At 43.7% G+C, this 23,638-nt stretch overlaps 1 protein-coding gene across 1 annotated transcript in view; it reads left to right on the forward strand.

Annotated features, from left to right (window-relative positions):
* RAB11FIP4 (RAB11 family interacting protein 4) overlaps positions 1-23,354 on the forward strand; it is a 217,696-nt gene extending 194,342 nt beyond the window's left edge. The window contains exons 4-15 of the mRNA XM_066616437.1: positions 4,218-4,441; positions 5,543-5,734; positions 7,121-7,255; positions 9,749-9,784; positions 11,051-11,150; positions 11,407-11,510; positions 13,155-13,295; positions 15,279-15,360; positions 16,448-16,585; positions 17,385-17,543; positions 21,570-21,713; positions 23,156-23,354. Coding sequence (XP_066472534.1) covers positions 4,218-4,441; positions 5,543-5,734; positions 7,121-7,255; positions 9,749-9,784; positions 11,051-11,150; positions 11,407-11,510; positions 13,155-13,295; positions 15,279-15,360; positions 16,448-16,585; positions 17,385-17,543; positions 21,570-21,713; positions 23,156-23,272 — 1,572 coding nt within the window. The 3' untranslated portion in view covers positions 23,273-23,354. The remainder of the gene's footprint in view (positions 1-4,217; positions 4,442-5,542; positions 5,735-7,120; positions 7,256-9,748; positions 9,785-11,050; positions 11,151-11,406; positions 11,511-13,154; positions 13,296-15,278; positions 15,361-16,447; positions 16,586-17,384; positions 17,544-21,569; positions 21,714-23,155) is intronic.
* The last annotated feature ends 284 nt before the right edge of the window (positions 23,355-23,638 follow it).

Below are 23,638 nucleotides of genomic sequence, written 5' to 3' on the forward strand. Positions count from 1 at the left end.
GCATGGTCTTGCAGTGCTTTGCTCAGTTGGTGGTGCTTGCAATAACCGGATGTAGCATGCAAGAAGTTATGCATTCATGCTGTTTTTGTGACTGAGGGGTCTGATGCGGAGTTAGCACAGTGCTGCAAGATGCAGCAGAATTATGTCTCCCGGGAAGCTTGAGAACTGTTGTAAGTCCTTGTGGGGAAGTGGGGAAGGCAGTGATGCAATCCCCAGGATCGTGTCGCTAAGGGGGACGCAGCAGCTGGCATGCACTTACCAGTCCCTGCAGCAGCTTCCTTGGGGTGTAAGGAGCTCTGCACGACCCTCTGCAGGGCTACCCAAGCTTTAGAAAATGGAAGCGGAGCGATCATGCCCCACCTCCAGTTTGCAATTGCGATTGCCTTTCCCCCGCACCGGGGGGGGGCAGATTTAAGGGGGCAGAGTTCAGGGCCTCAGGCTGGGGCGTCATGATGCTCCAGTTTGAGAACCACTGGCTTAGATTCTTGACTGCCTATGAGTTTCTGGGGATGGATGGTAGTGATGCTCTCTATTTGTATTTTATATCTTTAGACCAGTCAGTTGTACATTGAGTGTTGTTTTTTTTATTTCAGTTGTAAATTTTCCTTCCTGGTTAACTTCGTCAAACCTTTAAAACTGAAGAACAAATTCACATGCCTGACAATTATTATTTTTTAATCCATGATTAGATATTGACTTTTCACCCACATATTGGCCTCTACCTTATTGCTGACCCTTTATCAGTAGTGAAATTAAAGCAAATAAAAATGGTAAATTGCAGATTTTTCAAATCATGGTCCTGAGCTTATATGAAATACAGCAACATTTATTTCATACTGCTGATACTCAAGGCTGAGGAAGTAGGCTTAAATGTTTATGTTCCTCTACTGGGTTTCTAAATCTAAAGTGTAGTAATTGCCTGTCACCTGACCTTTTGCTAGTCTTATCTTCCTGAGGCTGCAGTCCTAACCACACTTTCCTGAGAGTAAGCCCCATTGAACAAAATAGGCCTTACTTTGAGTAGACCTAGTTAGGATTGTGCCCTAAGTCTCGCAATGGCCTTGACTTTGCTATTCAAAAGCTTTTCCGTGTTTAACAGTCCTGGTTTTGCACATTTTTCTCTAATGCAGGGGTGTTCAAACTTTTTGGCAGGAGGGCCGCATCATCTCTCTGACACTGTGCTGTGGGCCTGGAAAAAGTAATTAATTTACATTTAAAATTTGAATAATTCTTATATATTAGAGATGGAACTTATGTGAATGAATGAAAGTCTCAAGATAGCTCAAGGCCTATAAAAAAAAAACCTTACGCAAAGCAAGGCTGGCCTTTGCTGCCACTTCACAGACATGAAACAGCAGGCAGTGGAGGGAGTCCTCTGTTCACAGCTTACGCAAGTGGTCAAACAGTCAGCCCACACACTAGAGCAGTTGCATCAGGCCAGCACGGGCTACAGCAAGTCTCCAAAGGGCCAGAGGCTCATTGGAGACTGGGGGCTCCCCACAGGCCAAATTGGGGGTCCCCAAGGGCTGTGAATGGTCCCCGGGCCAGGGTTTGGGCACCCCTGCTCTAATGCATTGGTATTTTACATCTTAGCTCAAACTCAGTGGCTCATAGGTTTGAGCTGCAAGTTTCCACTTCACCCACAATGATACTTTGCTCTGGCATGCAGGGACTCAAGACCAACTGATTCCAGAGGCAGCTTGCCAAATGTTTCCCCCCCTTACCCGCTGATGTGCCAGCCTCTGTTCCTAACACTCTCCAATATACTACCTTATCACTCCATATTTCATCTTCCTTTTTGTCCTCCTCTTCCTTTCCAATTCAGGGAGTGGAAAGAGGAGGAGGAGCAGTGGAGGCAAGTAGGTAGACAGATGTGGATGCCATTCACCAGTCTGCTGCCTGAAGCAGCTGCTTCAGTTGGCCTTATGAATGGGGATGGCCCCATTGCTGTGTAAGCACCTAACATAGCTGGAACAGCAGAGGACCCTGTAATATGAAATCTGTTGCTTGCCATGCAAAGTAGTTGGGTTACTGCAGGGGTGTCAAACTCGTTTTATTCATGATGCCTGTTGTGGGCTGGAAGTGATAATAAAGCAGGAAGTGATATCATTAATCAGGTCACAGCCAGAAATAAGCACTTTTTCTCACTTAGGAACTCATTAGCGGCAAATGACAGAAGAGAAAATATGCAAATCTTGATCATATTTTCAAGATATGGGAGAGCCCAATTATCATACTGGATGCCCTTTCAGCAGTGACACCTCAGCACAGGTCCACAGCGAAGAGCAGCTGATGGTGGTGCTGGGAGAACCCAAGGGCAGGAGAAAGAGGTTCCAAGGGTTCCAAGGTTTCTGAGGGTTTCCAAGAGTTTCCAAGGGTTCAACCCGCAGGCCTTATGTTTCCAAGGTTTCCAAGGGTTCCAAGAATTTCCAAGGGTTCAACCCGCAGGCCTTATGCTTGATCAACCCTGGGTTAATGAGACTGAATTTGCATCTACAAACTAAGGTTCATCTTCTTTGGAAGCAGTGTTTGTATGTCATGGATTGAAATAGAATTTCCCTGAGATACATTGAATATTCTGTCGGATAGAAAGAATCGCAAGCTATTTTAAAGTGTCGTGCCTATCTACCAATGTACTTCTCCCACTTCTGTTTTGCTTGCATTGGTATATCTAATGCTGAAACTCCCACTAGAACTTTTGTTGATAGGCTTTCAGGGGAAAAAACGGAGAGATAAGAACTCATGTTCCTGGTAGTTGAATGCCTGTACCTCAAGTTTCAAAATGTACTGAAACATCTTATCAGATGGAAGTTGCAAAAGAAAATCACTGGGCCAAAAGTGAACTTTGTGCTTTTCTAAGCACATAGCATCTGAACCTACAGGCTTGGCTTTGTACAGTTTAACACAACTGTGTACTCCTGCAGCTTTACATAGGATTCCATTGCTTGTCCAGAACTGCCTCCTTCTCTTTGCTCCATGCTTATTGGCTCCTTTTCTTGACTTGGAGCCATCCCTTAACACAGTGTCAGAAAATCTGAAAACAGAAAGCTTTGGCTCTACCAGTACTATCCTGATGCTGATCACTTAGTCCTTTACAGAAAACCTTAGAGCTGATTCACCTAGATTATAAGATCACTTTTAGCAATGTTTTCATTCCCTTATGTTGTTTTACCAAACTCTGATTACTTTTGACCTGTTTACCTGAATTGGCAATACCTGAACTTCCCTTGGAAATTATAGTAAAGGTGAAATGGAATTCAAGTATTCCTTTTCATTTATAAGGAATGTCTTTTAGTTTAAATTTATCCCCGGGTCAGAAATTTTCTTTTACTTCATAGGTGCTTGTGAGCCTTGTTGTAAACTAAGCCAATCTTGCTTTTTAGCACACCTAGCCAAAGGCTGGTTTCATAAGGTGTCTCCTTAACCTGATCTGTAGCTAGGTCTTTAGCTGCACACACTAGATGGGACTCCAGTTCATCTAAGGACTTCTAAGGCCTTTCAAAAATAAAGCAATTCGGAAACTGGTATGTGGAAGTTCCATTGGGCAGTCCTGGAATTGTAAGGCTACAAGTCATTTTATGACTTTTTGGTATCTCCATTGCTCTAGAACAGGTTTTTTTGTACATCAGCACTTACTCTGTCTCCCCAATAAGATCCAGACTACAAATTTGTGGTCTTCCACAGTCCGCTGCTGGGAGTACGAGCAAACAGAATTCACCATCTCCTAGATGCCTGCACATCTCATAGATTCAGATTGCTTGAGCAAATGGGCCAAGCTGCCTACTTTGTGGCAAGGCAGAAAAAGCCCTCTTGGGACACACCAATCTGACATCTGGTTTGGAAAGATAAGTACAGGATCAATCAAAAAGTAATCAGTGAGACTTTGCAACATTCAGAACTGGTTTTGTGGAATTCAGGCTTTCCTTGAATCAGTGAATTTTGGCCTCAAGGTCTGGACTGCTGAAACCGAAACGTGTACTTAAGTTGTGATTTGCCATGTCCTGACTTCTTTTTCTCTCTTAAAGTGGGCTCAAATAGGGAGTGGTAAGAGTTGATGTCACTGGGTTGGAACCCTCACCAGACTGGCTCAGAATGTGCAAAACCCACATCAAATGAATATAAGTTGTTGGTTATGATGTTAATTTTTTATTTTAGTGCACACTTTTATCTCACTGCAATCTATAATACTTGCCCCCTCCTTTCTTCTTCCCTTGTAGGGTGCTGAAATCCAAGACAGTGGCTATTTGGACAGTGAAAGTGCATACAGTGAATTGGATCTCTTTCCTGATGAAGACAACATGACCCTGGCCCAGCAGGAGGTCCACCATGAATCAGATATGGATAGTGCCATTGAGAGCGCCCACAGCTCAGAGGCTTCAGATGTGTGTAGGAGCGAGGAGAAAGATGGTGTACTGGGTGGTCTCTTCCTGCCTGGAGATAAGTGAGTACAGTCTCTTGGAGGAATGGCTGTGACAGATGCTGCTACTTTCCCCCACTCTCATCTTTGAAAGACCTAACTTGGACCTTTTTACAAAACCCCATAACGGGCAAGTTCCCCCATAACGGGATGGGCCTTAGCTCAGTGGTAGAGCACTTGTTTTGCATGCAGAATGTTTCAGGTTCAGCCCCTGGTTAGGATTGGAAAATATTCTGGAATCGAGAAATGTTGCTCCTAGTCAGTGGAGACCAGTCCATAAGGTAAATGGACCAATGGTTTGACAGTGTGAAACAGCCTCCTGTGAATGATAGAAATGTATGACATCATACATGTCATACATCAGGGTGGGAGGTCTGGTCTAGAGGGTAGAGCCTCAGTTTGCCTGAAGCTAACATCCGCAGGTCGCCAGTTCGAGGCCACCGGCACCGTGAATGGTGAGACCTTGAAGCAGCTGACAAGCTGAGCCGAGTTATTCCACCTACTCTTTGGTGTGAGCAAAGAAGTGTCTTGGCTGCCCTCCATGTGAGAGATGAAGGAGCTGCTTGTCAGCTTGCATGGGAAGAAACTGGAGGCCAGAATGTGATACCAGATCAGGAAGATCCACCTGAAATGTTATGGTTCTTGAAAGATAGAACCTTTCTTCAATTGTAAAAATTCCTATGGGGATTTAGAACAGCCTGCCTTTGTAAACCACCTTGAATAAAGTCTGAGGAGAAATCTGACGACTAAGAAAGGTGGTATATAAATACCTGTATGATCATCATCATGAGATGTATTTTCCCACCCCAGCTCTATATCACTGCAGGAGTAGGGGCACATGGTGTGATGATATCATGTTGGGCATTTCAACTACAATATGCTATGAGGGTGTGGAAGGAGAACTCAATGTTCACCTGTTCTTTTTAGCCTTATTCTTAGGGTAGCATCTATTCCTGCAGCACGTACTGATTAGGAACAGTGCCTCACTGGAGAACCAATCCTCTTTCTCTCCCCCTTGTGTATGTTCCAAACATTAGAAGCCCCTTCTGATCTTGAAGCAGAAAATGACCTACTAGAAGTCCCTCTTTGTATGCATTCTTATGTTCCTTTTCTCTGGCCATCCAGGTTAAGTCTCCTCAACCCTTCTGCAGCATCTGACCTTTCCACCTATTCTACTGCCTCCTTGATCAGCAATGAAGAACAGTTTGAAGATTATGGAGAAGGAGATGATGTAGACTTCACTCCCAGCAGCCCTTGCCCTGATGATGAAAGCAGAACAAATGCCTATTCTGACCTTGGCTCATCTGTTTCTTCAAGGTTGCTTATTTATATCATTTAAAATGCTGCTGTTTTCCCTTCCTCCTTGGGGAGAGGGTGCCTACAAATTCTATTCCAGTGCCTTGAGGGTTACTTAGTTTTTCACTAATGAAAATTCAACTCTTACCTCTGCATCACTTAAGCATGCTGTTGTTGATATGACCCCATATCTCAGGGCGAAATAAAGGCAAATTATATGAATTCTGAGTAGGGCCAGTGGCATGCAGGCTAGGTCTTCCCCAAGCTCACATGTTCAAATGCACAAGCCAGAGCTGATCTTCAGGCTTGTCAATGTTGATGTAATTTGGCTTCCATAAAATGACAGGGTTGCTATCCAGAACTGCAGCTCTGATTTTTCTTTTTGTCTTCCTCTGAACAAAACTTCCAAAGTGGAGTAAAGTGGGTTTATGCTTTTTATGCAAAGTAAAGAATGCTTTTAAACTGGCATTCTAGATTGTAGCTGAGACTTTCCCTGCCCTTGGAAGTGAACTAAGTACACCTTTTTTGTTTGTTTAAAAAAGGTCTTTTGGAGAAAAATATAAATTGACAGTCCCTGGCTGTTTAGAGAATGATTTTAGTACATTTGCAGTTTTATGCATGTTTGCATAGAAGCAGAGCCTAGCTGTGTATAGTAAGGCTTATTTCTAGTTAAGCATGCATAGAATTGCAGCCTCAGCTGTTCCATGTATATGCAATGATTGCTTTACCTGGGTTTCACTCTGGATTAAAAGAAATAAAATCTAAATAGAGTGTGGGTAGACAAGCCAGTCTCTCTTGGCTTCCAGTATAACATTTCACACACTGGAGGGAAATGTCAAGAAACTGCTGGAGGCCTTTGCTATCAGTGTTGCAGAGGCTTCTAAAAAGCCATAGTGTCCTGGGCAGAGGCGTCCTGAGGCTGCGCATCACCCAGTGTGATGCTTACCTGCTTGGGATATGCGTTCCAGAAGTCTGGGGCTGACTTAATGATGTAATTCCGTCTCCCCTTATCTTCTGAGTGATCACATTGCTTTTAAAGCAGTAAGCCCTCCTCTGGACCGCTTCTGTTCAGCAATTTTTGGCCCTTCCTAGGCCCAGTTGCTTTGTGTTCTCACTAGCAAGTGGGGAAAAACATAATCCTTGGCAAGAGCATGAGGGAGCTGGGCCCAGAGAGAGCTGAAGATCCACTGAATAGAGGCTTGGTGGTGTGGTGTCACCCCCTCCTGACAGTAACGCCTAGTGTGGCCCTCACCAGCCCGCACCCCTGTTGTGACATCACTGCTCCTGGGGTTTAGCCTGGCTGCAAAATGTCCTAATAAGAGCAACACCAGTGACTCTGTTCCAGATTTTACCTAGATGTGGTGCGCACCCCACCTGCCGAACATTTCTTTGCCTTTCTGCCAACAGTGCTGGTCAGACCCCAAGAAAAACACGGCATATTTATAATAGCGAGCTGCTGGATGTCTATTGTACACAGTGCTGCAAAAAAATCAACCTGCTTAATGACTTGGAAGCCAGGCTGAAGAACCTGAAAGCAAACAGGTGAGTAAATTCCATGATGTCTCAGTGGTGCCTTTTGAAACAGGGATTTGCAGGAGTCTCTAGAGCAGGAAAGGGAAGCAGCCAGTGCTCCCAGGTTTCTCTTCTGTGATATTGCTATTTTTAGCAATGATGAGGCAGGGTATAATTTTGTTACAGCTGTCCACCCAATTACCAAATTTGTAGTTGTCAAATCTGGCTTTTTCTCTTTCTAATGAATGTCCGTAATACTGAAACATCAATATGGCTGTCCTTTCTCTGAGATATTGACGGAAGTGTAAAATGATTTATTTAATAAAGACTATCTCTCATTGTTAAAACAATTTCATTTTCCTCTGCTATTAAACGAGAACCCACAGAGCTTCAGCAATATGCTACTGCATCCTTGACTCAGTCCTAGAATAAATACATTGGGGATGCAATATCATTAATATTATTAACTGCATGCTTCTTGCCATATTTGTGTAATTCACATGATTCGAATTATGCTGCACCTTCCATCTGGTATTATACACAGTTGGAGTCGGTTTTTATTTAAGTAAAGCCTAGCCTGTTTTTAAGCTGGAATGATTCCAAGTGTCCTTTATGTCCCCTACAGCACTGTAGAATGGATGACTCTGTGCTGCCTTGGATGGCTTAAGGCTTCCTTTCCCCTTGTGAACAAGAGTCATTTCTTTTCCTGCCATCAGGAGCAAAAGGGAATAATTTGTTCTCCCATCAACCTCGTGGGTGCCCTCTAAATAATTACAGGTGTTGACCATGCCCAGGCACTCTGAAGGAGGGGTGTGACTTTGTATATAGAGCGCTGTATGTAGCAGGTCCCAGTCCCTGATCTCTTCAGTTGCAAGGACCTTGGGCAGCAGGTCAGGGAAAGATCCCATGCCTGATGTCTTGGAGGATCCTCATGAATATAGTTCAGGCTCTGGGAAAGGCCATTCTCTTTCTTGCAGTCCCTGCACTGTCCCAGCTCTCTGCTAAAACCCTTCCTCCTGTCTAGGGCTTAACTGCTGGTCTATCCAGCAGGGACCACTGAGCTTCTTTCACTTCCCTGGCACTGCCAAAAGCCTCTGCCAAGAAAGACAACCTCAGAGAATGTTGCACACTTTGAGATGTTCATGCCCTTGCTGTTTCTCTTATGAGCTCTCAATAAATGTCAGCGCCACGTACAGCCCTCTCTGTGCCGCTCTTTTCCTGTTCCTGACCTTACATCCTGATCTCTCACCAGCTTTCTTTTCTGAACGTAAGCAGAGGTGGTTATTCTTAGGCCTTCTCCTTTTTGGGGGCTGATATTCCAAATCCTTTTATTCTCCTCATCCTGTTTTTTCGCTTGACAATTTCACCTGTCTGGGAATGTCTCAATCCTGCACCCCAATCAATCCTGCACCTCAATCCTGCACCCCAATCTTAACCACAGTTACCAGGAACCAAGCACCCCCACAAGCATATTAATGCAGGAAGCTTATGATAGCTCTTCAAGGTATTGAAAAGGTCAGGATGTTTCCTATAGCAAAGTTCACTGTCTCTTTTTTGGCATCTTTGACTTACGCCTAGAAATGAAGAATTCAGATTTCTTTAAGCGTGTATCCCACACAATCTTAGTTCCCCCAGGGCTGGAAGAGGGGGGCCACCGCAGCCACTAAGCATGATAATACTCAAGAATGATGTTCTCACTGAGCACTGTTGGCTCCAGGGGAGTGACCAGTGTTGCTGTAGCAACCTGTGCCATAGCTGAGATGGTACCAGGGATAACAAGGGAGGAAAGAGGAAGCAATGGAGAGGAAAGGGAGAAGAGCAGAAGTGGAAGAAAAGGGGAGAGAGGGAGAAGCGTAATCACGGATGAGAGGAAGGGCAGAAGTAGTGGAAGGCCAGTGCTTAACCATAGGGAGAGGAAAGGATGGGGTGGTGAGAGAACAGAGCAGGAGTGGGGAGAAATAGGATGAGGAGGGAAGTTGGAGCAGAAGAGAGACAAAGACAGAATAAAGGCCATATATAACGATGGTTCAGTCCATGTATGGACTGAAGAGAGAAAAAGGAACATGCAGATGAGGTGGTGGGCATGCTGAGGCCTCCTCACTTCTGCAAGAGATGAACCAGAGCACAACCCATTTCCTAGAGATGGAACGATCCTGTCATCAGGATCTGATGATCCATCACTTAGCTGTGGCCTCTCTTTGGCAAGGGTGATGCGGATTCTAGCAACTGCAGTGAACATTCTTTAAGTGAAAGGGGATTGTGACCAGCTACTTACAGTGCAATTCTGAGTATGCTGAATCAAATGTTACGTCCCACTGCATTCCATGGGACTTAGTAAGTTGTATTGGGTTTGGAGCTTCGTGCATGCTTACCTGGGAGTAAGCCCCATTGCATACAGTAGCCCTTCCTTTGGAGTAGCAGAAGGATGCACAGGATTGAGTGATTAATGTGTGTTTTGAGATTCTACACAGTCACATTCAGTTAACCTGCATTTTCACATTTTTCCGTTTTTGTTTTTTCTAGCCCGAACAGGAAAATATCTAGTACAGCTTTTGGCAGGTAAGAAACTTGACAACTTTTATCTAACTCAGATATTTTATATAACATTTCATTGAATGCAAAACACTGAGACAGTTGTCTGCTATTCAGGAGAAGTCCAGTTCAGATATGAGAAGGAGCAGGGTATTCTTTTGAATGGCACTGAAATAAAACAGTGCCGGAAGCAATTAAATCTACCCTGAATTCGAAGGTAACTCCTTTGACCTCAGATGGCTTCAACAACAGCCCCCACTGCATCCAGACCCAAAGGCAGAAATCCAGCAAATGAGGCTTTTCTGGTTACTTGATCTGCATGCTTGGGAAAAGCTTCCACTTGTTGGATTTCTATTTGTCATTCTGCATTTGAGAGACAGCTACCAGCCTTGGAGGCCTCGGTGCTGCGCACCATGTGACTGCACAGGATATATGTATCTCCTCCTTTCCTGTGATGCCTCATTCTATTGCTACCACATTTGTTTATATTCCTTTTCTTCCAGTTACTAGAACTAGAACCAGTGGGTAAAAACAGCAAGAGAGGAGATTTCAGTTAGACATCAGGAAAAAATTCCTGATGGTCACGGCGGTTCGGCAGTGGAACAGATTGCCAAGAGGGGGTTACCTCACTAGAGATATTCAAGCAGAGGCTTGACAAGCACCTATTGGAGATGCTCTAAGAGGATTTCCTGCCTAATGCAGGGGGTTGGACTAGATGACCTATTTGGCCCCTTCCAACTCTACGATTCTATGAATTCAAATCGGATGCGAATTTTGACTTAGCAGCATGCTGTTTCAGCTGTCAGTCTGATTTTTAGGAGAGATTTCACACAGAATGAGGGCTGGGCAAAATTGGTGAAGGGTAGGATCACTGGTGAGTGCTACTTAAGATCACAATTATCTTTCCTCTCATAAAGATGTCAGGCACACACCTTCTCGCTCAAGGCATGAGTGACAGTAAATTAAGACACGGTCCCCAAACGCCACCCAGGCAGGTCATCATATATTTTATTTCTGTGACTGGAAGTACTCCTGCATGCTTAGATATTCACGATTGCACATGCAGGGGTTTCAAAGAGTAGGGAAGCTCTTTGTCAGCATTAAGCTGCAGGATCATGACTTCATTGTTACTATAGAGTAGGAAAATGTCACTGAGTCCCTCGGTGCTTTCATATTAATGTTTGTCCTGCTAATTTTTACCTGTGGCTCTTCAATGGTGGACTCTTTCCTCTTTGTCACTTCAGTGGAGAGCTTCCCCTTCAAAGACCTCTTTTCCTTTTACCTTTCCAACAGACAACTTTTCCACAACAGCAACTTCAGCAGCAGCAATGGCAGTACAGAGGATTTGTTCAGAGACAGTATTGATTCATGTGATAATGATATCACAGAAAAGGTGAGGTGTACTTGTGTTAAAATAGAGGCTCCCGTGGGTTTGCCAGTATGCCACAGAGACTTTTATGCCTCATCTACAATCTCAGTGAAATCTTTTTTTTCATATGGAAGCTAGTTAAGAGTTCAATGTGGGTGAGGAAATAACATTTTCTCATTAATTTAAGGCTAGTATGGGCTTTTCTCCCTTCTGTCGTTTCCACAACCCCCATTGTTGCTCTTTCTGAGAAGAAGCTTGCGTTCTCGTTCCTTTTTTGTAGGTGACTTATTTAGAGAAAAAAGTGACAGAACTGGAAAATGATAGCATGACGCACGGTGACCTGAAGAGCAAATTGAAACAGGAGAACACACAGCTAGTTCACAGGTAATGTAGCACACAGGCCGACTGTTGCTTTCTGTAGTCTCCAGAGGCACAGCTATAATTAGAGACTTAGGAGCAAAAACTCAGCCAATAATGAGGTGATAAGCAGCAAATTCAATTAAATGTTATCAGCTTTGGATGCCAGCAAACGACAACAAAACAGAGATTCGTTGAAAGTTTGCTAGAGCTGTGAACTGAGGAGAAAAAATAGCTCTTGAAAATGAGTTTCTTTGGCCTGAAATTCATTCAGGTCTACAACCTGAAATACTTGGTTTTTCATGAGCTACTCCTTTGGGGCAGTTACCCTTTTTGCTGTTACCCTTACTGATTAAGCAAGCAAGGGGGTTTCCATGGAGGCTGATCTCAGATGGGCATAGCTGAAACTTTCCTGCTACCTCCAGATGCACTGAAAGTAAGAATGAATTGATCCGACATAGGCGTGATCTTGCATGTATAGCAGAATGAAGTGACGAATCTGCCCTGCTTCAGAGATGGAGAATGCCATTTTAAAATGCTCCCTTGTATGAGCAATTATCTGCTAGTAAGAAAACAATGCAAAAAAAAAAAAAAAAGTCAGCATAACAGAGAACAATGTTCTAGCTCAGTCTGTTTTAGTTTTTTTTTTTCTTGTAGGGAGCTTTTTATGAGACTAGAAATTGGACTCAGTCTCCATCAGATTTTGTCAGTGTCCAAGTGTCACTTCTGTGGATCAGGGCAAACTTATAGCCTGCCCCTCCCATGTGCAAAAGACCTTGCCTATGTTGAAAAATAGGAGAATTGATTGGGGTTCCACAGCTTCCTTTGTTTAAGCTTCTCACATGTGTAGCTGCCTGATTTTATTCTGTGCATAATATATAGATCCCTGACCTATATCTAGTGCTGGTTCTTCAGTGCACCCTGGAGGCCAGAAGCCTGCTTACTTGTTCTCATATGTTCTAGAACTAAGGTGAGCAGCTCACTGTGCAAAAGGTTTGTTTGTTCGGAGTAAACCCTGTAGAGATACAGGGAAGTAAACCTTAGGATCAAGCAGCCTGATCAATCTAGTCTCACTAAATGTAGTCTGAAGCAGGAGGAAAACTAGAACAAGGTTGATTTGTGTGAATGTGTATAGGGAGGGGGAGCAGAATGAAGAGGAAGAATCCAAGAGGATACTTCGGTGAGGGATCCTGGTTTTCCCCTAAGAAATATTCTACATAGTATATGTGTACAATACTAGTATAGTACATAGTATAGATGGAGCAAGAGATATTGGGTTTGGGAGGGATTAATCCCTTGAAGTTTCATGTTTGGAAAAACATGGGGGAAAGTTTCAGTAGAAACCATTCTCTCTAGATAAGCTTCTTCTCTTTATCACAGCTAGTTCTGTGTGATGTTAAAAAGGTATAGCCTTTATTCTTTGCAGAAAATGAATGCAAAGAATGCATGTCTTGATACCTCAGTTAAATAGATGTGGCATCAAAGAGGGCATGTTGAAAATGGCCACATAATCAGGAAACATAAATTGCTTTAATTGCCTTTGTGACTGTTTGACAACCAACCAATTCAGTAGAACTACTTGATCCAGGGCTAGTGGAATCCAACAGGTGTGTGACTTCTGAGTTAAGCCTGTTGAACTGTTGCATAAATGAATGAAATCACTCTGCCTAGAGTTCATGAACTGGAAGAACTATTGAAAGACCAAGAGACGTCTGCTGAGCAGACTTTGGAAGAAGAGATAAAGAGGCACAGAGAAGCATACAGCAAGTCCGAAAAAGAGAAGAGTACAGAAATTGAACTATTAAACACAAGGTAGCTTTTATGCATGCTATAGTTGTCTTCAGCTCCTCATCCAGTGCTCTTCCAGCACATTTTGTTCTAATGCTGCTACTGACTAGGGGCCAGCTGACACATGCATTTGTCTTACTTAGGATCTCCAGTTGGTTACTCCTGAGTATCCTTGTGGATTTAATCATGTGGACAAAGACAATGAACTGAAAAGTTATTGCCATAACTCAGCAGATCTCAAACTTTGAACCGCTGCGACCCACCTCATCCTCTGTGGTGAGTCACTACCTGATGCTTCCTGTCGTGCCACAAAGCATTACTGGGAGCCTCCAGAGGCCACTTCCAGGTCATGCAAGGCCTTTTTGGGTTCCAGAATGCCTTGGGGAAATGACCAGAACTTGCGGCCATGGGCTAGCAGTCACTTCCCAAGGCAGTCTGGAGCCCGTGGAGACCAGTGAAGTGGGTTGTAGGTCTGGCATGTCCCAGAAGCAGCCTCTGGAGGTTCCCTTTGCGGTGCCACAGGGGGAATTGGGTTGTGATGCACCAGAGAAACATTGCCAAACTTATAACTGCTATCATCATCATGATGGAAATGCATTGTTGGATATATGGTATCTGTATTACTTTCTTCCAGATGCTTGTAGGCCTGACTATAGACAGGAATGATTGTGCAGAGAGCAAAAGTGTATATGTGAACTGGTCCCAAAGCAGCTAGTTTCCTGAAATATGAATTGTTAAGATTTATGTACAAAAGCCCATGCTCATGATGACACAAGCCTTGATATTTGTGCAGTCAGAAATTATGTAGTTCTAAGTACTGTGCCTTCTTTAAGGAATACGTGTCTGGGAGAGAAACTGACATGGAAATGTCAGCGTTTAGTTGGTCTGTTGTGTTCCCTTTTTTACAGGATTTTTTAAAAATTAAAGATGCAAAAATAAGTAATTTAGACGCTGCTGTACAGCAAGGTAAAAGATGCAGAAAGAGAAGGAGTATTTCTCAAGACTCCCAACTCTTGGAAAATCTTACTGAGTCATCTCTCTGCCTTCTATGATTTCAACAATCTCTGCCTTAGCAACTAAACAGATCTTCACAGCCATCAGGACAAGAATCTTATTTTCTCATAAATGATAAATGAGATTCTTAGGAAGTGGAATCGGTCCACTACCACATTCTGTGCTGGATGGTGTCTTGTTTGGAAATTTTGCAGGAGTGCTGCTTATACAGAGCCCTGATTAAGGTTCCAGTTTACATGATTTAATTTACCAAAACCAGTATTTGGTAAAGCAATTTCTGACCATAATGTTTTGTCTTAACTTTGGCATAGTGTTCAAACTGACAATAGTCATGGGCCATTCTAAAGCAGCATTTCTCAACACTGCTCTCCTGATGTACCACTTGCTCTGATGCTTTCCACTGAAGTACCACTGACTGGCAATGACATCATCACCAGTTACTTCCAGGTTTGGAGATTGCAAGGGGAGCTTCCAACAGTGGTAAGAGGCTAAGAGTGGGAGAGCTTTCTTAAGTGCACAGAAACCATGCGCTGGAGCTGTGTCTGCCATATCAAGCCTCCTTCTGCAGTTGAAAGCTCCCTTTGCGGTCTTGCTGCCAGGCCGTGGTGCAGCACATCCCACCCAACACTCCCCCACAACATACCACAAAAAGGCACATGAGGTCCAACAAAAAGGGCACATGAGAGAGATGTCTATAGGGTTTGCAACCCTTCCTTAGACCAAGGAAGGAAAGGATAAAAATCCAACCTTGGCTTTAAGCATTGAGAACTCTGAAAATCTAGGCCCTGTGTAACTGATGTTTCAGTTTGTTAGTTATTTTTAGTAAAAGCATTAGTGAGACATAAAAATATACACACATGAGATGCAGCAATATTAGTTTTGCTTATGTTCAAATCTACATTGCCAGTTGGCGTAAGAAACACTGTACGTGTAGTGTCCACTTGCAAAGACAGCTTTTAGCATTAAATGACTACATTTCTGCTTCAACTTCAGGGTCCAGCAGCTTGAAGAGGAAAACTATGAGCTCACAACCACCGTCTTACGGCTGAAATCACAAACAGAAAAACTGGATGAGGTAACCAAGCCCTTGAATTCTTGCCCTATATCAATTTCCAGCCAATCCATAACCTCAGCCAAGCCAGTATAATTTTAATTTCAGTGGGACTTGCTCTGTTTTAAATCAAAGTCAGCTTAACTGGTTTGTAGATTAAGTTGCATATTGATTTACTACAGTGTTTGTGCGACAGAGACACAAAACAGACATGTGCAATATTAAAACCAAACCATTAGTTCCATGCATTAATCCCACAGAACAGGAACCCTTGATAAAATGAAGCAATACAGTTTATTGGACCAGTGAGGTCTTTAAAAAGGGAAGAGGCTTTCAAGCATGTATTTAGCGCAGAGGGGGGAAAAATAAAATGTTACACATTCAGGTTTTTGGAAATCTGATTCTGAAGCTCTTTACAAGAAGGGAGCAGGAATGTTCTCAGAGGCGGTAAAAAACACATGGAATTCTGGATACTAATGGTAGCAAGGAACAAAAAATGCACTAGAAAATGTTGGGGAGAATGAATATTTCTATCATGTGGTTCTATTGCTATCACTGCTTTCTTTGCAGAGTAGTAACTGTTACCCATGGGATTTCTGTTGGAAAGTTGGGACACTCTCAGTTAAATATGTGATTCTGCACATACATGTTTGGAGTAGAATTTGGAGCTTGGGCTCCTCACACGACAGCAGTGCTTTTCGAAGGATTCCAGTGGAGGGACACCGCCTCACCTGCCTCCCACTCACCACACGTCCCTGCTGGGGAGCATCAGAACATGTCAGTCTTAAAGGGAGAGACCATAGCTCAGTGGTGGACACCTGTCTCTACATGGAGAAGGTCTCAGCATGGATTGCTGGCATCTCCTGGTAATGCGGAGAAAGACCCTTAAGGCTTGAACCCTGCAGAGCCACTACTCGTCGGTGTACTGAACCTGATGGGCCAGTAGTCTGACTCAGTCTAAGGCAGCTTCATAAGTTCAGTTTCTTCTTTCCTTCCTCTCCCCCCGACTCCTGAGGAGACACAGTTCTATAGTGGTAGCTGCATGTGTTTTTTCTGAATGTAGATGAACTCTTAAAGTTGGAGGCAGCTTGTAACCTTTCATTTTCCTCAGGAGAGGCAGCGAATGTCTGACAGGTTGGAAGACACAAGCCTGAGGCTTAAAGATGAGATGGATTTGTATAAAAGAATGATGGACAAACTGAGGCAGAACCGGTTGCAGTTTAACAAGGAGAGGGAGGCGACTCAGGAGGTGGGTAGTGGTGCTTCTGGCACAAGGATACTATTACAAATGTGTTTTTTCTATTATGTTGATGTTTTGCATGGTAACAAAATGGAACACATTTAATAAAAAGTTTAGGAACGCTTTCTGTGTAGAGATACTGCTTTGGAGCAGGAGTTAGGAACAATTGCTGATTTGCTACAGTCGACTGTACTCTAGAAAGCATCCTAGAATCTTTTGCAACAGTGGTTCTCATGCATTTAGCATCAGGACCCACTTTTAGAACGAGAATCCGTCAGGACCCACCAGAAGTGATGTCATGACTGGAAGTAACATCATCAAGCAGGAAAATTTTTAACAATCCTAGGCTGCGATCCTACCCTCACTTACCCAGGAGTAAGTCCTATTGACTGTCATTGTTAAAAGAATATACATAGGAGCTTGTTAAAAGTACAGGTCTGTAGCATTTCCCCAAATGCAGTCATATACCATGGTAGCATCAAGTCTAATATATTAAAAATAAAATATTGAAACGAATGGGGACCCACCTGAAATTGGCTCGCAACGCACCTAGTGGGTCCTGACCCACAGTTTGAGAAACACTACTCTGTAATATGCAGGTTCCTCAATGAACATATCACTAGGAATAGTGTTCACTAAGAATACAAAATCTGAAAACCACTACACTAAAACTCATCAAGTTCTTTTGGATGCATTGGTGTTCAGTCCTGTCAGCTACATATTCTGATTTGGGTTGTTCGTAGGTTTGCTTTCCAGAGTTTGGTGTGTGTGAACAAGCTGGTGTATCCTTCTTTTGGTTTCCCTTCAGCTTATCGAGGATTTGCGAAAGGAACTGGAGCACCTGCAGTTGTATAAGCTTGAGTGTGAAAGGCCTGGCCGAGGGAGAAGCTCCTCCTCCAGCTTGAGTGAATTCAACGCAAAGACAAGAGAAGTGGAAATGGAGCATGAAATTAAACGGCTAAAGCAGGTGAAGTGTAATTGGGAAACAGATGTGGGGGGAAGAACAAGGAGGTTAACACACCTTGCTCCTGAGAGTGGCATGTGGGAATGACCGTGGGAGGGGGATTGAAGGATCTGGCCTTCCCAGAGATCTTACTTATTTTATTACAGTATCTGTAATAAAATAATAATAATAAACTTTATTTATATCCCGCCCTTCTCCCTAAAGGGACCCAGGGCGGCTAAATAATAATATTATTTATTATTACAGTATCTATAATAATAAATAATAATAATAAACTTTATTTATATCCCGCCCTTCTCCCTAAAGGGACCCAGGGCGGCTAACAACATGTAAAAAACACATTTAAAAACATAAATTAAGACAAATAGCAGATAAAAACATTAAAAACACATTAACAGAGACCTTAAAAACAGTAGTCAGATTAAAAAACAGAATAAAAAGAGTACAAAAGAGCAAGTCACAGAGGAATCAGGCCTGTAAAAACTACAAAATGTGTAAAAAATGTTAAAAATGTCAAAGATTCAGAAGGCTTGTGTAAACAGCAGTATCTTCAGGCCTCGCCGGAAACTCTCAAGAGAGGGAGCTATTCTCAAGTCAAGGAGAAGGGAGTTCCATAATGTTGGTGCCACTACCGAGAAGGCCCTATTTCTTGCAGCCGCCCCCTGGACCTCCTTGGGTGGCGGCACTTGTAAAAAGGCCTTCTCTGATGACCTGAGAGGGCTAGCCGGATTGTACGGGAGTAGGCGGTCTCTAAGATATCCTGGCCCAGAGCAGTATAGGGCTTTAAAGGTCAAAACCAGCACCTTGAATTGGGCCCGGAAACGAATGGGCAGCCAATGTAGCCCCCGGAGAAGCGGACTGACAGAGTCAAACCGCCTAGCTCCAGTGACCACACGGGCTGCCGCATTCTGCACTAATTGCAGTTTCTGAACCGTCTTCAGGGGCAACCCCACATAGAGCACGTTACAATAATCTAACCTCGATGTCACCGTGGCATGGATTACCATGGCCAGGTCTGCACGATCCAAGTACGGCTGCAGCTGGCGCACCAGCCGAAGCTAAGCGAAGGCCCCCCTAGCCACAGCCGCCACCTGGGAATCCAGGAGCAGCTGCGAGTTCAGGAGGACCCCCAAGCTGCGGACCTGCTCCTTCAGAGGGAGTGCAACCCCATTCAGAGCAAGCCGATAATCCAGCACCTGCATCGAGGATTTCCGAACCAGGAGAGCCTCTGTCGTATCCAGATTTAATTTCAGCTTGTTAGCCCCCATCCAGATCCTCACTGCTTCCAGACAGCGCTCCAGGCCCTCAACCGCCACCCTGGAATCTGGAGGAAAGGAGAGATAGAGCTGGGTGTCATCAGCATATTGATGACATCCCACTCCAAACCCCCGGATGACCTCTCCCAGCGGTTTCATGTAGATATTAAATAGCATGGGGGACAGAATTGAACCCTGTGGCACCCCGCACCTCAAAGGCCAGGGTGTCGAACAGGCATCCCCCAGCACCACCATCTGGGACCGACCCTCCAAGTAGGAGCGGAACCACCGCAAAACAGTGCCTCCAACTCCCAACTCGGCCAGTCGGCCCAGAAGGATACCATGGTTGATGGTATCAAAAGCCACTGAGAGGTCCAGCAGGACCAACAGGGACGCACTCCCCCTGTCCAGTCCCCGGCATAGGTCATCCACCAAGGCGACCAAGGCAGTTTCCGTTCCGAAGCCCGGCCTGAAACCAGATTGAAAAGGATCCAGATAATCCGCTTCATCCAAGACCCTCTGGAGTTGGGTCGCCACCACCCGCTCAATTACCTTGCCCAGAAACGGGATGTTGGAGACTGGCCGGTAGTGCTGCTATATATTGCTTCATAGATTTTGTGGCTTAAAAGTAGTATTCTATGAGAAAATCTCTTGGAACACTACTTTTAAACCACCTTGCATCTATTAGAAAGGTGGTATATAAATACTGTAAAAATAAATCTCTGAGGAAAATCTTATTTTCTATGTGAAAATTTCATAGAACCCTCCATTTCTCCAGATGTTTCCTTTCATAGTCATCATCAGTCATCATCCTGGCTTCTGATTCTTGTGCTCTATAAGCTCTCACAGGCAACTTCAAACCAAGCTTCAGACTGGTTCTCAAGAAGTTATCCATTCTTTGCCAGCAGACTTCTCCACAAAGATACGCCAGCAGCTTCTCATAGTCTCTTTCTGTCTCCCTTCCAAGCAGCTGGTCCTGCTTAGCTTTTTCAGGCAATGTGACAGCACAGCCTCCAGTGGATTCTGATTGCCTCAGAAATTGGGGCATGTTCATCTCTATTTAGGTTGCTAGAAAGCTTTCAAACAGTGCCTTCTTGAGAATTATGCGTTGCACAGATCTTGCACAGTCTTACTTGTTGCACAGAACTTGGTGTAAGAATATGCAAGATCCCTGTTCAAGGGCTGACAAAGTCTGACAGTTTAATTTATCAAACCTATTACATTTATAAACAGTTTTTTCAGCTTTTCCAGCGTGGAAAAACAGTTTATAAATGTAACAAAATAAATAAAGCAATCAATCAAACTACATTTACAATGAATGTAATACTAAACATGAATGCATCACAACTTGTGATTTTAAAAAAAAACCCCATCAGCAAGCAGATGTCTGCATAAACAAAAAAGGTCTTGCGAGATAGCAAAATGCAGTTAATTTGGGACCTGGTGACCTTCAGAGAGAGGCTGTTCTACATTGAACCCCCAGTGGAGGTGAGCAGGAACTCAGCTGAAGATTTCAATGTTCAGGCTTATATGGGAACGCTTGAGATCTCCATATTCTGTCATGACCCCCCCAGGTGACCTGGCGCATTCATGAGCTTAAGGTCATGCTGATCTAAATGAGCTCCCCCATATTTTCCGCCTCATTCCTACTTCTGCATTTTTCTCTGCTATAGTGTTCCTGGATGTGAAACTGCACTTCAGTACAGTTTGCAAAAATGAGGTAAAATTGACAAGGGGGTATCTCTTTTGCCATGAAACTGTTACTGAATTACAAAGTGGGGAAGCTTTTCAGTGACACTCTTAGGAAAAAAAATCCAGACCTGAAAGTGGATTATGGATGGACTGAACTTGACAAGACTGCTGTATATACTTCTCTCTAAACTCTCTTACAATTTTTCAGCTTAAAAAAAAATCACCTCGTTTTTGTCTGTCTCCTTTCCTTGGTAATAGCAGCAATAGCATGGGAGCTCTTGTTTAGAAATGAATGGCCAGAAGATGCTCCCTCAATAACTAGAGTTCCTGCCACCTGCTGTTAAGGATAAAACATCTCTTCCTCCTCCCCCAGAAGCAACAGCAGTGTCAGCAGCTAGAATTGTTAAAGGTGGGAAACAGCACAGCTGGATGCTCTAGGCAAGGGGGAAGAAGTGGGTGAAGTTCCCCAGTATATAGAGCAGGAGGTCTGATCTAGAGGGTAGAGCCTCCGTTTGCCTGAAGATAATAGCCGAAAGTCGCCAGTTCGAGGCCACCGGCACCATGCGACCTTGAAGCAGCTGACGAGCTGAGCCGAGTTTTTCCATCTGCTCTTTGGCCAACCTTCAAGTGAGATATGAAGGATTGTCAGCTTGTGTGGAAGGAAACTGGAGGCCAGAATGTGATACCAGATCATAAAAGGATCCATCTGAAATGTGGTTCTTGAAAGACAGAACCTTCGTCAATTGTAAAAATCCCTATTGGGATTTAGTATAGCCTGCCTGTGTAAACCGCCTTGAAATAAAGTCTGAGGAGAAATCTGATGACCATGAAAGGCGGTATATAAATACCTGTTTCATTTATTTATTTATTTATTTATTTATTTATCCATTCTGAAAATGGCAGCTAATTGCATAGAGTTTACATACTACATAATTACCACTCAATCAGACCAGTGCATGTATAGCATTGGAGATTATATATAAATGCTGTTGTCATCTGGAAATGTCCTGAGTTTATTAACTGAATTGTTCTTTATTTCAGTATAATGTGAAATTACTTCCTTCCTCCTCTGTCTTGATAGGAGAATCAGAAACTTCGTGACCAGAATGATGACCTTAACGGGCAGATCCTTAGTCTGAGTCTTTATGAAGCCAAGAACCTCTTTGCAACACAGACAAAAGCCCAGTCGCTGGCTGCTGAAATTGACTCTGCCTCCAGAGATGAGGTAAAGTGCTAATGGCAATCACTTGCAGCTAATTAAATGAGAATACCATGAGGTAATGCCAAAACAAAACAAAACATATTTCTCCATGGTTGGCCGGCAGAAACAGGCGGGTATTAAAAAGACAATCGACTGGAAACTCTGGTGGGGATTCTGAAATCCAATTCAAGCACTGCCAAAATTGCTTGGGGAGTTCAAGTTTAAGCCTTGATCCAATGTAGCCAAATGCAGGCCAACTCAACGGGGGCAGCCAAAATGTCTGTGATTTTTGCATCTCTTAGTGTGTGGTGCGTGAGCCCCAGCAGTTCCATTGGTTTCTTGCAAATTGTGTTTCTGTGATCCCCCCCCCCGCCCCGAACCTCTTTGCATCTGGGGCAAAATGTGTGTCTTTGTGTTATCTTGGATCCATGCTGGATGGAGAAGTATATGTGGCTGCTGGATCGCTCTTTGGATACCCTGCTTGGTTTATTTTGAGTAACGGATGCCAAACAAGACAGCCCCTAAAGCCGTAGCCCCTTGTAGACTTGGGATGCTTTCACTGAGCATATTATTGAGCTCTACATATCACAGAAGCCACACATGCTCTCTCATGTCAGTATTCACATGTGCATGCAGGTGTGGTGACAGAGTCCTTCCTGTTGCTGACCCCAACAGCCATAAAACCGTAAGAAAAACTGGTGCGAGCCTGTCATTTCTCCCACTCCTTGCTTTCTTGTTTGCACTTGGGGAGAAGTGTAGGAGTGCTTCAATCTCCAGTTATAATGTCTCTCTGGGAAAGCTGTCTGCCTGAAACTTGGGAGAACTGTTCTCAGGTGGAGAAGACAGTCCTGGGCTAGGTGGTCCAATCGACTGACTCGCATTTAGATGGTCTCATAGGTTCATATGCTTCCCTTTGTCTTGCCTCTCCCCTTTCACCTCAGCCCTTGTCCAAAGGGAGGATGATAAACTCAGCCTTATTCATGCTATCACGGTATTGCAGTTGGCCACACTGCAGTGTTCTCACCTCATGGCCTTCCAGCTGAAAGCAGCCTTATTCAGAGCCATACACTATTCACATGACTGAATTGCGTAGATCACCTAAATTTTGAGTGTTTCATTGAAAGAGACATGCAACTCCATGGACAGACTTCAATCTTGCATAGCTTCCTTTTTTAAAAAACTAGGATCCCCCTGGGTTGCTGATGTGTGTATTGTATTTACAAAGTAAAAGTGCATAAACTATCTCATGGGAGAAATGGAGCATAGGATAGGTTTGGCAGAATAGACTTGGTCATACCCCTTTGTGTGGGAAATGACCAGAAGACTTCAGCCTGCTCCACCTCTAGCCTTTTAAATCTGGCAGGCCTTTAGCTCGGCCTAATTAAAACCAATGGGAAGGTAAGATGTACAGTACAGTACTTGGACATCTGGAAATACCTGTTTAGTTTTGCCCTTTCTTGTTTCAGCTCATGGAAGCCCTTAAAGAACAGGAGGAGATCAACTACAGGTTGCGCCAGTACATGGACAAGATCATCTTAGCCATTCTAGACCACAACCCATCCATCCTGGAAATCAAAAATTGAAGACCTGTGGCAGGAAGGGAAACAGCCAGAGACTTGTACCTTTTATACCGTGCTACTGGATCCAAACATCACTCTGCTACTGTAAATGAACCTATAAATATATATATGTATATTATATATATATATACAACTTGTGTGGATACACAGGACGTGTTTATATGAGGTTTGGTACACTTTGTCTGTGAATCATAATTTGGCTTGATCAGTTTTCATGCACTTTCACCACTTGGGGAAAAACAAAAAGACTGTTACCGGATTGTAATGAAATAACCATGTTAGTGGATTTGCACTGTTTTAGATACTGGACAAAAAAAATGACACTACCTCCAGTTGGAAGGATACAAGACAATGAAAACATATCTAGTG

This window comes from Tiliqua scincoides, chromosome 2 (assembly GCF_035046505.1).
Source record: "Tiliqua scincoides isolate rTilSci1 chromosome 2, rTilSci1.hap2, whole genome shotgun sequence".
NCBI lineage: Eukaryota > Metazoa > Chordata > Lepidosauria > Squamata > Scincidae > Tiliqua > Tiliqua scincoides.